Below are 16,058 nucleotides of genomic sequence, written 5' to 3' on the forward strand. Positions count from 1 at the left end.
ATAAAAAGGAGAAGCATGCAAAAAGACGACAAAGGGGACTAATTCTGATATACCAGACTTGTTAGTGTTAGTTCCTTCTGGACACTCGGTGCAGTTGTAGCAGCAGGACTTTAGCGTGTTCACCACACCCTTACTGGTTTCGTCCACCTTTTAAGGTCATAACCATTCGTAAAGTCCCTTTATTCATCAAAGTAATGTGTAATGCCATCAAGTGTGAAAGTCACCCTGCAAATGCTTTCCACTATCTGCAAAGAAAGACATTGTACTTGAAGTTGTTCCCATTCGTTCAGTGTACATTTTATTTTCATAATATAATCCTTATGTTCGACTTTAAATTTGTCATCTAACCAAATATACAAACACAAGAGAATATCTTACTATTTGAGAAACCGTACCGGCCAAGGTGGAAAGTTGATGTGTCCAGGGCAAGTGGTCTCAATACATTTCAGGAGTCTGTGAGCTATAGCGTATGCCGACACTCTCTGACTGTAAACCTCCCTCAGGCCCATAACATCCAGCAGATCACTTGACATTGAGAGTGATATGAGTGCTTGTTTTTGTAGAGTAAAACTGGTTCTGTGACGTGAGTTACAAGGCAGGCTTTGAATAGATTAAAATAAGACAAGAGGTCAAACTGTAGCAGTTAAAACATGAGAGAGGTCTCATTTGATTCTATGAGTCATGCCGAGTCGAACCGTTCCCAATGTTCCCTGGTCGCCTATTGTGAATTTTGACATAAAATGCAGCGTTTTACAAATGCAATTGATGACTTTGTGACTTGATATGCTTCATCAAGGGCCTGCCTGTCGGTCATATTGAATAAAAAACTGAACACATCCTACCAAATTTGTCTGATTGGAACAAAGTCTGGTACATAGCATGTGGAGTCACTCCTGACAAAAAGTCATTGAAAACTTTTTCATTTATTAAAAGGTTCTTGTCTACTGCATCAACAAATATTAAGGTGAGCATTATATGACTGTATATTTTGGATACTTGGGCCCTTGTAGGGCTTGGCCCTGTAATTGCTGCTTGCAGCTATATTTGTAATTGATGTAGTTGCGTCTGAACCATGAACTATGATTTACTGCTTGCTATGTGGGTTTGGGGAGGGAAATTGTAATTGTTGAAAGCATTTGATTGGTTTGAAGATGATTCATCAATATTTTTTATTTGATGGCCTCAAAACTACTATTCATAGACTTTTACAGGTCTTTAATGTATCAATATTTTATGAAACCATATTTTTTATTAATCTCAGCATTAAAATATAATGCCTGCTGTATTTAGATGAATGATTAATTTTGATTTTATATGGCCTCTTTAAACTTATGCCATAAAACATCACGATTTAAAACTGCCATTAGAACACATTAAATGCTCAGACTGAGGGCGTCTTAAACCCTGCTGGTCTTCCTCTATGTCGGCTCCCATCGGCAGACGCTACACGGCTCTCCCATAAAACATAAAGTCCAGCTGCTGCCTCTAAATGCTGCCCACAGTCCATTACAGTTCGTAAAAAACCTCCCGGGCCTTCTGCATGCATTGATTCACCTTCCATCTCTTTTCTTTGGGCTTTGTGTGCATGTGTCTAAAAGCGTGGCGTTGCTTAGAATTATGGGTGCTTTAACTTCTTGTTCCCGGTTGCAGTGCAGGTAATGGCCTGGGTCGAAGTCCCTTGCGCATTGATCGGGTGCAATGGCTGCAGATGTTCTTTGTTCTGCAGCAGATGCTTCAGTCCTTTGTCATGGAATGCTCTGTGTTTCTTGTATTTAAAACGAAGAGTTTACGGGTTTTTGCTCGGAGGGCATGAGACTGAGAATGAAGGGAGCCGCCCTCAGCATATGGCCTTGTCCAGAGGAGAATTTATGCCCTCTGCAGGGAACAATTGAGAGCAAAGGATGCTCTTTGAGATTTGTATCCCTTCTTAAGATTGAGGGTGTTGTGAATAACTCTTGTTGAAGGCAAATCATTTTTCAATATCACGTCTTAACATAAATAAGACAATGACATCCAATTGTTTTTTACTAAACAAAAAATTTATGAAAAGCTAAACAAAAAGGAACTTTAACACAATTAACAAACTTTTCTTATATTGGTCTCATATTGGTCAATACATATTTTACATAACCTTTCTCTCTCAAACTCACACATCAGTAATTTGCCACAAGTGCATGAAAAACCATCTAGAGAAAAAAACTCTGAATAGCCCTAGAGACAAAATACTTTATGGGCCGCAATATCACAAATCCTACAGACATTTTTGTTCTTCCAAATCTTGTTGATGCAAACAGGTTTTTATACAGCACAGAGAGTTATAAAACACACACATACATATATATGAACATAGCAGTATGATCCTTTGGGTGAAGTTGGCCTGCATCTTGCTTATCTGCTTCAGATGTGTTTGATACTGTTAAAGCGAAACTCTGCCCTCCAGGACCGACCTTGGACACCGACTTTTAGTCCATAGGATCTGATCAATAGAAGTAATTTGTTATAGAGTGTCTGGATTGGAAGTTTTTACTGTAGGTGATGAAGGGAAATACCTCAAAGAAATACATGAGAATTCTCCGTTTCCGTCTCTCTTTCTCTCTTTATTTTTTCAGTGATACAGAAGGTCTGTCTGGATTTTATTGGTACCATAAAAGAGTTTAGGATGTATTGAACAAAAGCTATTGTTGCAGCATCTTGAAAAAACAACTTTAATACCCTCGTAAATCTGTTTTTTAACATTCTCTATATGAAAACATAACTGGACGAAACTGTACAAAATTAAATAATTTTGGGACTAGCATTGTAAGCATTTTATTTTATCATAAATTGTGCTAGTTTGTTCCTTGAATTCTTTAGTTTGATGGCTTATTTGTTTTCTTTTTGTCTTTTTTCAAATTAGCATTCGATCATGAGTTATGAGGAACTATCGCTGTAGGTATAGATTTATATAATCATTGATAATTGTGTTTTTTTTAATAACTTCTTTGATTTAGTATAACGCAACACTGGTCAGCATTATGTCTTTATTGCTTAGAAATAAACTTTTTCTAGTCTTGGCATACAACACTCTTAAACTAATATTAATCAACTCCAAAGTTATATTCATCCAGTGTTGTATAAAGTATTAAAGCAAGTTTTGTGCTGTGTATATGCACCTTTAATATGACCTCCTCAAAAAAGAATGTGACTCCCGAATCATTGTGGTTTGTGATGTTTTGAAGGGGCCCTGGCAAGGAATCAGAGAAGCCTTTTAAAGTTTCAGACCCTTTTCTAATGCTTTAATATCCTCCATTCTCACATTACCCATTCCCTCCACTTTAATCAAATGTGTGTTTGTTCATGTTGGCTTTTTCATTGTAGGACATGTATCTTATTTTGCGTTCCAATGAATCAATAGGCTTCTGTGCGAGTTATATACTGTACGAGTAAGAGATGCTGAACTTGCAAAATATATTTGACCACATTGTGTGATCTTTCTGCAAACACAGTGATCCCATTATAAAGAGACGAGGGGATTTTCCACGACAGTGACTTTCTTGGTTAGGTTTGTGGTGTCAAGCATCACACTTGGTGTTTTGGTTATGGCTGGTGTGCAGGAGTCTGTTCTAATGTTACACGAAACACATTTATTAAAGTATAACTGCATGAGGACTGGTGACCAGAAGCTATGTACTGATGGTTTATATCATTAAATTTCTCAAATCCGTTCCCGGCTTCATCTGCAGCCTCCCGTTTGAGAATGAACAGCACATGCGAGCAGTTCAGCACATGTGTCTTTAACGGCCTCTCTGCGATGCTTCAAATGAGGACGATAAACATTCTGCCGTTTGGAAAGTGCATTCCACTGTGCGAATCTCTTTCACATTTACTGTAAGTTATTCCATCTCCCGTGGCATTATGAATGAGCTTGGATCCTGGCTGGCCAGAAAATATTTGGATTAGTCATGTGCAGCATGTTTAGTATTCCTTCAACGCATGGCTGACCATATAATTTATCACACGTTGGCCACTTTCAGAGATTTATAACGGCTGTTTATTGCACATTTTTATGCATAATATATCACACTTCTTACAAGGAAATCTATCAAACTCTTGGAATGAGAGAGCATTTTTTGCAATAGGAGATTAGTCTCGTGCTGAAGATGGGAATTTGGCGGATGTTGATCGTGCACCTTTAATATTTTACAGATTTTATGGAGATAAGGGTGACAATGGTATATTTATAATAACGGCGATAGACCATCTGATGATTTTATTTCATTTGTATGTAAGTAAAACAACAAAACAGCATTCATATGAGTCCATAACACGTCATGTGATCATTTGATAGAAAAATTTAAAAGAAGTATTGTATAATTACATACATCTAGAAGTATTGTATAATACATGCAATTCATAAAATAATTTATATCTTGAATTAATCTGTATATTGTCATAGTGTCATGAAACAGACAGGAAACAGAACCCAAGTGCACACAGCTCTTAAACAAAAACATTTTATTTGACAAAGACAGAAAAAAACTCAAAATCCCTCGAGGGGAAAACAAGAACAATGTATTTTAACAAAAGACGACTTGACTTGACTTGACTTGAGTTGAGTTGAGTTGAGTTGAGTTGAGTTGAGTTGAGTTGAGTTGAGTTGAGTTGAGTTGAGTTGAGTTGAGATTTATTTTATAACTCCTTGTGAATTTGTGTACAAATTTGGAAACACCAGAAATTCCCCAGCGATAACAGTTATTATCAGTATGTTCCTGCCCTTGATTTAAGATGACCCTTACTTACAGCACACATTACAAGCTTTTATATGAGGCCATTATAATTGTCTGAGCGATTTGTGTAATACTGGGCTCAGGATATGACCACTGCAAGCACTCATATCACCATAAAGAATACATTACTGTGCACTCATGACAAATGAGCCATGACGGAAGAAAAATAACTCATTCTGCACTTGCGTCAGAGGAATAAGAAGATCCTTAAAACCTGAAAGAATTATTTGAGTTGTTGTATAAATTATAAAAACTGTCGGACCATTCAAGGAGATCAAACTTTTTTTTATTGAATGTGTTTCTACACATTAGGCTCTAATACAGCATTTCAGCTAGACTAAATATCAGACATAGTGCATGCTCATCGTTTTTTACTCAGACCTTATCACAGCTGATACAGAGAGTTCATCACTCTTTGATCATGTGAACTTATCTTCCGATGAAAGACAACAAAAAGGAAGGCCTAACCTGTTCTAGATATAATAAATAAACAATGGATTAAGCATAAAATCACTACATGGCAGCATAAACGCGTGATAACTGTAAGATGTTAATAGCTTACTATTGATGTACGAATACCACAGTCATCTGTATTCGGATCCTTCAACCACATTGTATTACATAATAAAGTTCTATACCTGTTTATTCTTCCGAGCACCTGTATTGGCAAGTACAAATGTCCAAATTACTTTTCTCTTATATAAGTAGCAGTTATTTGATATACCTAGGTTAGTTTATTATTTGTTGCTTTGTGATATTTTGGTGATCAAATGGAACGGCACCTGTGGCTCTAAGGGAACCATTTGCCACATATGTCATTCCAAACATGTATGACTTTCTTTCTACTACAGAACACCCTATGGGCTATATGCATGCATGACTTCTGCAGGAAGAACCCTGTGCAGTTTCTGCTTGGGGAGACTTAAAAGGAATGGAAAAAAGAAAAAAATTAGCAGATGGTGTACATTGCGGTGGTTTATAGAAGTGCTCCTCTACATTATTTGAAATGATACTTTCATAAGTTAACATTTCGATATAGCAAATACGTTAGAACGCCACTTCTATAGGCCACTGCTGGGTGCCGAAGTGTACACCATCTGCTAAATGTAACTATTTTCTCTGTTTTCCATTTCTCTCTGCTTTAAGTCTCCCCAACCGGAAGCCGCATATAGGGTTCTTCCTGTGAAACACATGCACAGAGCCCATAGAGCATTGACTTATTGTATGGACACAAAACAGCTGAGACATTTCTCAAAATATCTTCTTTTGTGTTCCACAGGTTTTGGGCAACAGCAGGGAGAATAAATGACGACAGAATTTTCATTTTTTACAAAACTATCCCATTAGGTCTACCAATACTTTTTGACCAATCAAAGACCAATTAAAAAAGAAAGATTACATGACTTTAATACATGACTTTATCTCGCGTTTTACAGGTTAACTGCGATGAACTCAAACCTGCCAAATATAGCGGACATGACCAGCTCCGTGACGCTCCAGTGGGTGTGAATATGACCATCCGCTTTAAATGTTCATCGTTGCTATACTCTCTCTCTCTCTCTCTCTCTCTCTCTCTCTCTCTTTCTCTCTCTCTCTCTCTCTCTCTCTCTTTCTCTCTCTCTCTCTCTCTCTCTCTCTCTCTCTCTCTCTCTCTCTCTCTCTCTCTCTCTCGTGAATTCCTCGCATTGCGTTCTCTGTTGAAGGGAATGAGAGGGAAGGAGGGGTGAAGACTCAACTTCAGCCTGCAGAAGGAAACGCTGTCTTTTTCATCTCGCTTACGGCCTGTTTACTTCGAATGTTATTTACTGAACCATATCTGGCGATTAACTGCATCATCATGGGATTAAAGTGACTCGTTTTTCTAGACATAGAGGAAGACTGTGACTGTCCTTTATAAGTTGTAGACATTGGAGAAAACTTTTTTCTGCGTGATTCTGGATACGCGCAACGTCTTTTGGCAGCTGCGCGCCGATCGAATACAAGACTAGTGGATTTGACATTTCAGGGTATTATCCGAAATACAGGAGAATAAATACTTGTGAGTTGCTTAGAGATGCGATTTACTTGCTTATCCGTTTTAGATAATAATGCTTTATAAATTAATTGCTTTGAATGCGTGTTTTTTCAGTCTCGACCATGAAACAATCCGAGTATATTTCCCCTGCTAATGTTTTTGGAGTTGGTCGGAAGGAAAAATCTTCCCCATACAGAATGCTGGACTGAGTGTGCACTAAGATGGCATCGGCTGTTTTTGAGGGCACGTCCCTGGTCAACATGTTCGTGAAGGACTGTTGGGTTAACGGGATCCGCAGGCTCATGATAAGAGGAGAGCAAGAGGAGTTCTTCGAAATAAGGACCGAATGGTCGGACAGAAATGTCCTTTACCTCAACAGGAGCTGTTCCGATTTGGGAAGACTTTTAAAAAGACTTTTAGAGTGTTTCCCGGAGGACAGACGAGATTTATCCAAGTCTTCTCTTGTAGAAGGTGGGTGTGATGCTCAGTAGTCTGTGATTATGAATGAAGTTTATTTATTACTCTGTCTGTACTCCATACATAGAGTAAATAACTGAATACACTAAAAAGTAAATAGGTGCTATATATTATACTAGGCTATATGCTTAAATAACAAGGGAATCTTTACTATTTCCTGACACGATATTGAGAACTATTGCAATCTAATCCATTGTTCTTCTCGGTTGTCATCCAGATGTTTTGATAGTCTTTAAAGTAGTAATGAGGACCAAACTGGATTTTTGTTTTTGTTTGCGTACAAGGTTCATGTAGCTTGCTTAATAATCTACAGTGAACTAGATGCAAGAATACAAACCATGAACCACTATCATGTGGCTCTTCTTCTTTTGAAACAGATGAGTCAGTGACCATCCTATGAATATAGATCAGCCATCTTTGGACTTTACGTGTTAGGACAGATCAAAAAGCAACTGTTATGCCGCATGTATAAACTGTTTACTTACACTACAATGATTTATACACTAAGTGACCACAACAAGTTAGTAAGACTCTCTGACAACAATAATCACGATTTACACATTGCTTATTGTCATACATTTGTTGTCAAGTCTTACCTCATTCACTTCACTAAATAACATTTCATTTTTATTTTATTCCATTTGTCAATAACGTTGTATTGATATTATTATTCTTCAGTTTTGTTGAGTAATCTTCATGTCTCCCCCTATTGCGTGGTGACGTTATTGCAATGTTATTACTGTCCAAACTGCATCTGCTTTTCCGCGTGGCACTTACGAACATCTGCAAAACAGTTCCAGTTGTTTTCTGGTCTCTAGTGTCCGCTCATGCTGAATATTAGTGTTCATAGGTGGACTAAAGCTCTCTCTGATTCTGATCAAAAATAGTTGTGCAAAAGGTATACGATAAATTTAAGTAGTGTTAAGCTTATTCATATATGAGCACTTGCATGCTCTCACAAGTTGTCTGATTAATATAGTAAAAGCTGCTTTTAGATCAGAACTCAGTAACTTTCAGACTGGTGAATGGCATAGCAGATGGCAAAGTATTCATGATGTCTAGCTTTATTTGTGAAGTGTTCCGAATGGCTTTTCTAGAGGTTGCAATGGCCACCACTTTTATTCTATCACACAGAAATAAATAGCAAAAGCATTTTAATTCACAGCCTAATGTTATTTTACTGTATTATTATGTTATTATATGACTGTAAGTGCTGTACAACAATCTTTTGATTTTATACCTTCTAAATTATTCAATTGCTTTCTCGAGACAAAACTTTCCTAGTAGACATGCAAAAACTTGGTTCTGTCTGCTATTCTATTGGCCCACTCGTTGTTTTTTTGTTACCAAGCACCACCTTAGCAACAAGTGAGACATACAGCCTTCTCTGGCTTATGTCATGACTGAAGCTGAGTGTTCAGGACACCTCCTAAATTTAGCACCCTGTGCCCACACACACACATTCTCAACCCATGTGAGTTTGGGATGTGAGGTCTATGAGGTGGGCGCACATGAAGTTGCCATAACTAAAACACAAAATATTACAATATAATATAATTTAGCAGCAAGGAAAGAGCTTAAATTAATACGTGCTTGAATTATTTTTACTCTGCAGAATAATCACTAGTGATGTAGCTAAAGCAAGGTTCCCCTTCAGTCGGTCTCTCGACGTTGTGTTGAGAGACTGACTGGGGGTTTGATCTTGAGAACCTACCTTCTCCGAGATAATTAATTATAAACGCCAATGGGCTTGGCGAATGGCATGCGCACGCCAGTCTCCGCCCCGTACATACGGGTATAAAGGAAGATGGCGGCGGTCATTCACTCATCCTTTTGTTCTTTGGAACCTGTATGTTTGCTGATGCTACAGGCGATACTCGACTTCGACTTTTAACCTGCTGGATTTACCAGTATGGCGCCCCTTACCAGAACCTGATGACCTGAACCAGGTCCAGTATAGGTAGAGTCATCCCTACTCAGGTAGACCCCTGTACTAGGGCTAGTGCCCCATATGTAGTGACTCCCCTCTGGGTCGTCCCGTGTGTTGAATTCCTCACTCATGATTTCCCGATTGGTGAATCTGTGACCTCCCCGCCGGTGGGTTCCCACCTGGATTTGTCCCCCTACTCGGGCTGACACCTTTTGTCGCATGTTGTTCTCCCCACCGGTGAGACCATGTTAGTGTCTCCACATGTAACCTCCCCTCCGGGTAGGATGTGGCCTCCGTAACACACTCTTCAGAGGAGAGCAGTGTTTCCCCAGTATTCGGCTCCGGACAGCTCCTCGCTACTAGAGGCGTACGCCACTGTCCGTGATGCCGTCAGTACAGGCTTCTCAGTATCACCAATACTATGTGACTGGAAGATTACATCTCGCGGTAGCACTCTTGTGACTCGCTAGTCTAGTCAGGGTCGCTCCACTGGAGGTTGTGATATCGGTGCAAACGCTGTGGCGTTTAGATAGATCCCCAGTCAGTCTCTCAACACAACGTCGAGAGACCGACTGAAGGGGATGAGACGTTGTGTCTCTATGCCACAACGCTGCGCCGAACCACTGCAGTGACCGGGAGTGCCCTCTCAGGTTCCTCAGTACAAAGGGTGAGTGAATGACCGCCGCCATCTTCCTTTATACCCGTATGTACGGGGCGGAGACTGGCGTGCGCGTGCCATTCGCCAAGCCCATTGGCGTTTATAATTAATCATCTCGGAGAAGGTAGGTTCTCAAGATCAAACCCACAGTCAGTCTCTCAACACAACGCCTCGTTCCCTCCATCAGGGAACGGAGGTTACAGACGTAACCGAGACGTTTTGAGGCTAAAGCAAAACTTCTCAAGTGTCTTTGTTACAGTATGCTACCAAAATATTTTTGGTAGTATTTCGTTGTATTGCACCACTGGAAAATCTCTAGATACAGAGACAACTCGCTGCAACAATGTCAAACAGTCTCAGAGGGTCTGTGTAGATAACATTTCTTAATGGTTAACAGTTAAATCAACATGACCGAACATGACTAGACGATTGTTCTCTTATTTTTCATCATCAGTTGTGAAACAGTTTGACTCTTATCACGTAACTCATCACAGTCATATCACGCTGAGTGTTAACTGCAACGATATTTACCAAATAATGTTCATCCGCATGTGTTTCTATTATATTGATATTGAGTTAAGATTTTAATGTAAATGCTGGATAGGGGATAATATCAATGAACATGTTTAAAGACCAGGTGTCAAAGTGTTTTCTCCATCTGTTCGTGTTTGGAGCATGAGAGGCCAGCCATTAACACCGTGTGTCATTGGATCCTCTTTTGTTATCCGTATGGAAATGGTTAGAACCAAATTGTGGCGAAATGGCTCGGATGTGTGGTCTTTCCCAAAGGGAGAATACTAAAAGATCTGAAGGTCAAATAGCTGAAACGGTGCTTAAATGTCTTTTTACAAAACACCTTCCACATAGACTGAACATAGGAAACGGCCACTTCCACAGCAAATCCTGACAGGAAGAGCATTGGAAGAGCATTAATATATGTTCAGACAAACAGCGCAGATGGAAAGTGCAGAAGTCAGATATCGTTGTTTCTTCTTTTTTTTCATCTAATAACAACAATAATGATATTTACAACAATAATAATGATAGCGGTAGTACTACTACTACAAATAATAATTATTCTACCACTACTGCTACTACTGCTCCTACTACTACTACTAATAATTATTATTTTATTATTATTAATTGATTAATATATTTCCAGTAGTTTTACATACGGTAAGTCTGTGATTACTGTAATTAATGTAATTAACAAACAAACAAACAAATAATTGACAAAGTATATGGTATTATAATGCATAGTAATATTGCAGCTTTTTTAAACAATGTATATTGATCAAACCTAACTGAAATAAATGTGGGATTGTCCACCATAAGCTGTCGATTGTTTGAAAGAAGTTATCATGGGAGTTTTAAAACACATAACAGCTAAGTCTGTTAAAGCCGTTACGATCCAAATATGGTTTAAACCTGTATACTGCCCTGAGGGATGATGTCATCGGCGTGAGACATTAGTAGTGAATAGAAAGCATTACATCAGCGAGGGGTTCTGTGGAATCTTTCACAGCCCTTTTAAGAAAAGGCTGTTGTGTACAATGACTGTGGCCACAGACTGTCATCAGCAACATCATTGTTATAATTAAAGCTTTGGGTTTGACCGAATGATTAATGGTCGTGTTGATGAACAACTACATAGATCCATAGTTCATATAAGTAAGGTTTGAGAATTATAAATGTATCTGTTCTGATACAATAACCATACGGCATAGCAAACTGTAGAAACAGCTGCGTTTTTGTTTCACAATGCTAAAACACTTCCACTGCCCTCGGGTCGGCTTGAATCATGTTAACTTAAAAGAATACATATGTCTTTATACATAATGACTGGAATGTAACAGACTCAATTGAGTATTGTCAACAGAAAGGTTAAGACCTTTGGAAGATGGTCAGCTTATTTAACATTTAAACCGACCTTTTGCCAAACCAGACAGGATATGTATTGCCGTTTTGCCTCGCATGTTTTATGGTCTTAGATTAAGGTAAACCCCCCTTGGAAAATTCGACATAAATGTGAGGTTGGGGATGTGCTTTTTATTATACTGAAAAGATTTAGGTGTTGGCTGGCAGGGGATGTTATCACACCCCGACTGCACTGTAATTGGTATGGTTGTAAAAGAAGAGGTAAAATCATTATTGGCTTGTATTCATTACTCAGAGCGCCACATTTCATTAAGACTGCATATTAAATTGTTAAAGGCTAAATGCTAGTGATGATGCTTTTAAAATATGCTGTTGTTTATCCTGATATGTTTGCGCTTTTTAGGGCTTGTGAAGATCAAAGAAGCGAGAGACATCGAGACTAAGCTAAACGAAGTGGAGAGGCTGTTGAAGAACGCCATTAACATGCCCTGGAAGGTGAGAGACTCAACTGCGCTTGGATAATAAGTATACAGACGTTCTGCATAAGCAAAACCACATCTGTTTGTTTACTTATATTGGCCTTGTCCAACTAACAGCTCAGTTTAGTTGCAAAGATCTGCCTGAGTTATTGGGAGTCTTGTCACATGTTGTGTACTAAATCAATATATTTCTCAGTTTTCTAGGTCAGAGGTTGTTCTAACATTCTTTGAACGTTCACCGCTAGATCAGGTCCTAAGAAATGACAACGTTCACAAGATTCAGCCGTGCTTTCAGAGTCCCGTAAACATTTCAGGTGGGGGTCATTATTTTTCTATATTTTATAAATGTCTGTTCTTTATGAAATCGTTTTGTTATATAGATAGAATATTTGAATACTGACAGCTCGCTTGATATTTTCACAGAGATCATGAGATCTAATGGGTTCTGCTTGGCCAACACAGAGACAATTGTGTTTGATGAGAGCATTCCCCTGGACAAAGAGAGACCTTCCTCCACTGACTCAGCCCAGCATTCGTATGTATCTAACGTTCCCTCTGCCTCAAAACAGTCTAAACTCTGAGTATTATTAAAATAAAGGAAATGTTTAATACAGCTTTGTCATAGGAAACTCTTGTTTACATAATCCACTGACAGCAGGCTCACGATGTTGTTTCGCTTGAGTACATGGTAGTCGGTCACACACAGGAAGTGGTATTTCCTTCCATGGGTGTGAGAAAGAAGTTGTGGAATGACGCTCAAGACCTTCCCTCTTAGAGCCTGATGACATTATTTCCACATTAATACTGATGTACACAGTTGACAACTGACCAATGAATCATGCAGAGTCATATTCTCATTATAGCTCACAAACAACCACGTTTTAGACACTTACCAAGCCATAATCACTATTTGTATTGTTTCTGGACCTGTTATGTCATCGGTTTTGGCATGACTCTTGCTGTTAGTAACATTTGTATCAAAGGTACTGTTATGCCCAAATAACGGGCCCTGATTCATATATTTGCTATGTTTAAAAACCTAGTGACTCTGGTCATTGTTCCTCAAATGAGCGCACATGAGACTTGAATAATGTGTGTATGTTTAATACTAACAAAAACAATTGCATAAATAAGCAATAACATTCATTTTTCATTATTGATTATATTTTGATAAACCAGTCGAATTTGCTGCCCAATGTGTACAATACAAGTAAAATGACAGTACACAGAAAAGAAAATAGCATAAACAATATAAACGGCATGAAAATTAGACTCAAAACAGAAGAGAATGTCTTTTCTTTGACTGCTTGATGATTTTTTCTTTGACCTTGTCCCAGATTGTGGGAATATTATAAGAAAGCCATGATGCCTTATATTTGGTGCAAAACTGCAGTCTCTTGATAACTATGTAAAATGTTTGGAATAACACTGCCTTTACTTTCTCTAGGTCAGCAGCTCCCTTAGTTTTGAAAGAGAGCTGTTATTTGTCAAGATGATTGATTTCCTTTTTCTTTCTCAATTTAGGTATGATGAGGACGGAAGAGAATCTCTGGATCCTGTGGATCAAGACCTAAGCGATGATGATCCAGAAGCCTACGTCACCAACCTGTCTTACTATCACCTGGTTCCCTTTGAAACAGACATCCTGGAGTGACTGTACTACTTACATGAGGTGTAACAGAAAGTCCACCTGTATGCAGATGCCCTGTTTAGATGCTTATGCTGCAGAGGTCTTTATCATGACAGGATACAGCGATAACCACTTCAACAACTTCCTGGCTGCTGCTATTCTGATTGGCTGGCCTGAGCCCACAGTGATACTGTAATCCCCCACTTGCCTCAATGTTTAACACAGTCATGCTGCTGTTCAAAAAGCATAATAGGAAAAACAGAACATATAAGGAAGAATGGTGCTATTCTTGGTGTACAGATTTGATAAGAGCCCATTTTTGGGGGAAGTCTGGGCTGAATTGACTGTTTTAGGAATTAAAATTCCTTAAAAATGTTCGGGCAATCTTGTGACGCAGACGGATATTCTTTTTTCAAATGTTCATTGCAAAAGAAGATTCTTGTGATTCTGATGAAACTTATCAAAACTTATAATGTGGATTCCCACAGGCACAGATGTTTTTTTAGCAGAGGTCTCTTTCGCAACAGGCATTTAAAGAGGCACATCCTAATCTTCGGGAGATTGGAGATCAATACGGTTTCAGCATCAAACTTTGCATTAAAACCCCTAAGATTTTAAATATTTGGATTCTCCATTGTTTTCAGGTCAGGTTTGTTTTGTTGGACTGTACGAATTACTTTTCCTATTAAAATGCAAATCACAAACCACTGTTGTACTTATCATGACAGCAATTTCTGCAAAACATTTGAAGGTGCCGAGGTTTTCTAAATTAAATTTGTTCCAGCTTTGTGGGTTTAGCTCAAAGCTGTATCTTGAATCACGCAGACAAGGAGAAAGTGTTGTTTGGAAGGCATCCAAAGGTCTCTCTTCACTATGCAACAGCTCCATCTCACCGAGGGGAGCCCCCCAGGCTCGGCTCGCCACTCAAACAAGCAGCATCTTTATTCTAAGAAAACAAATGCCCATTTTGTAGAGCCAAGCACAACTTGTGTCTGTGTGATTTTTAAATTAATGTTTACCTATCTATGTACCAAAGTGTTAACGAAGGTGTGATCTTGTTAACTCACTTGTGACTGAACGTGAACATTGCATGGCAAGTGTTAAATTGAAGATATTTATTTTTTTCTGACGTCTCATAAATGCCAGCCATGAGATGCCATAATTGCTTGAGATGTCAGATTCCCAAAGTTTTTTTTTCAGATGGTCTTTTCTATGCAGAAGGACTGTGCAAAAAGGAACTTTCCTTTTTCTTTGAAATACAAAGGACAGACACGCTCACTTGGCATAAGGCTCACAGTCCACAAAGTTGCACAAACACACACTACTTTGTAACAAAGTCATGTTCGTCCTGCTGCTCGTGAGAAAGTTTTTCTCTTTTTTATTTACAAATTTCAGTGCTTTTCTAATCCTTCTAATTTGTATGACAAATTTTCAATTTGATCAGACTAGGTAAATATTTGTTTTATATTTATATATTTTTTCAACATGCAAATGAACTGAGCAATTGATGCCATAGTCTGGTAGAAATATTTGTTTTTTGCATTCTTATATATTATGATTATGTACTAGTGATATAGCCTTGCACTATTCCTTTGACTTGTGAACAGTGGTTGCATGTCAAGGCTTATACTATGTGCTGCTCATGAGCCGAGACTGGCCACATGTAAAATATTTTTTTCTCAATGTATGCAGTACTGCCATTGTCTTCCTTGAACACATACGATTTTTGAGGGAATGGCGTGTGTGTGTTTGTGTTTGTGCTTGTTTGCTGTATGTGTTTTAAGAATGCATAAGACATCTGTGTTAGACACAAGCATTTATTTTTATCACTAACATTTTCGAATGTTGTTGTAAGTTTTCAGATGGCCTCTTATGTTATAAGCACATACAGTGTGCAGCATAAAGTATTAAAGATGACAGAAGCACACCACATTATTACCATTGAGATCAATTGTATTATATCTAATATGAATTACATGAAATAAGTTAGAAATAACTTGCCATTAAAGCTTGTATATATACACTTAAAGATGGGTTTGTGTATATTTTGAGCGTCTTTTTCTTTCATTAAGATCGAGTAATAATAAGAAGGCTAATTCTTCTAATACATGTTATTTATAGGAACAGTTTGAATAACCTATTTATATAGTTTGCATGAAAGCCCCTCTATTTTTATCTCATATGGTAGACAAAGAAACGTCATTTCCGACGATAAGCTATTCTTTT

The 16,058-nt window shown here is 38.3% G+C and overlaps 1 protein-coding gene across 1 annotated transcript; it reads left to right on the forward strand.

The window, feature by feature from the left end:
* The first annotated feature begins 6,462 nt into the window (after nt 1–6,462).
* Nucleotides 6,463–15,858, forward strand: pxdc1b (PX domain containing 1b). The gene is made up of 6 exons (XM_079447804.1): nt 6,463–6,804; nt 6,895–7,251; nt 12,127–12,218; nt 12,399–12,516; nt 12,626–12,737; nt 13,727–15,858. The coding sequence occupies exons 2-6, from the start codon at nt 7,002–7,004 to the stop codon at nt 13,854–13,856; spliced, it is 702 nt and encodes a 233-aa protein (XP_079303930.1). The 5' UTR covers nt 6,463–6,804; nt 6,895–7,001; the 3' UTR covers nt 13,857–15,858.
* The last annotated feature ends 200 nt before the right edge of the window (nt 15,859–16,058 follow it).

Source organism: Barbatula barbatula, assembly GCF_947034865.1.
Source record: "Barbatula barbatula genome assembly, chromosome: 23".
Lineage (NCBI taxonomy): Eukaryota > Metazoa > Chordata > Actinopteri > Cypriniformes > Nemacheilidae > Barbatula > Barbatula barbatula.

What these genes read in the sequence shown, in the direction of transcription:
- pxdc1b (XM_079447804.1), top strand. Translation starts at nt 7,002, where the DNA reads ATGGCATCGGCTGTTTTTGAGGGCACGTCCCTGGTCAACATGTTCGTG. An exon ending in CAAGTCTTCTCTTGTAGAAG is followed by an intron (nt 7,252 to 12,126) that starts GTGGGTGTGATG and finishes TGCGCTTTTTAG; the next exon opens with GGCTTGTGAAGATCAAAGAA. An exon ending in GAGTCCCGTAAACATTTCAG is followed by an intron (nt 12,517 to 12,625) that starts GTGGGGGTCATT and finishes ATATTTTCACAG; the next exon opens with AGATCATGAGATCTAATGGG.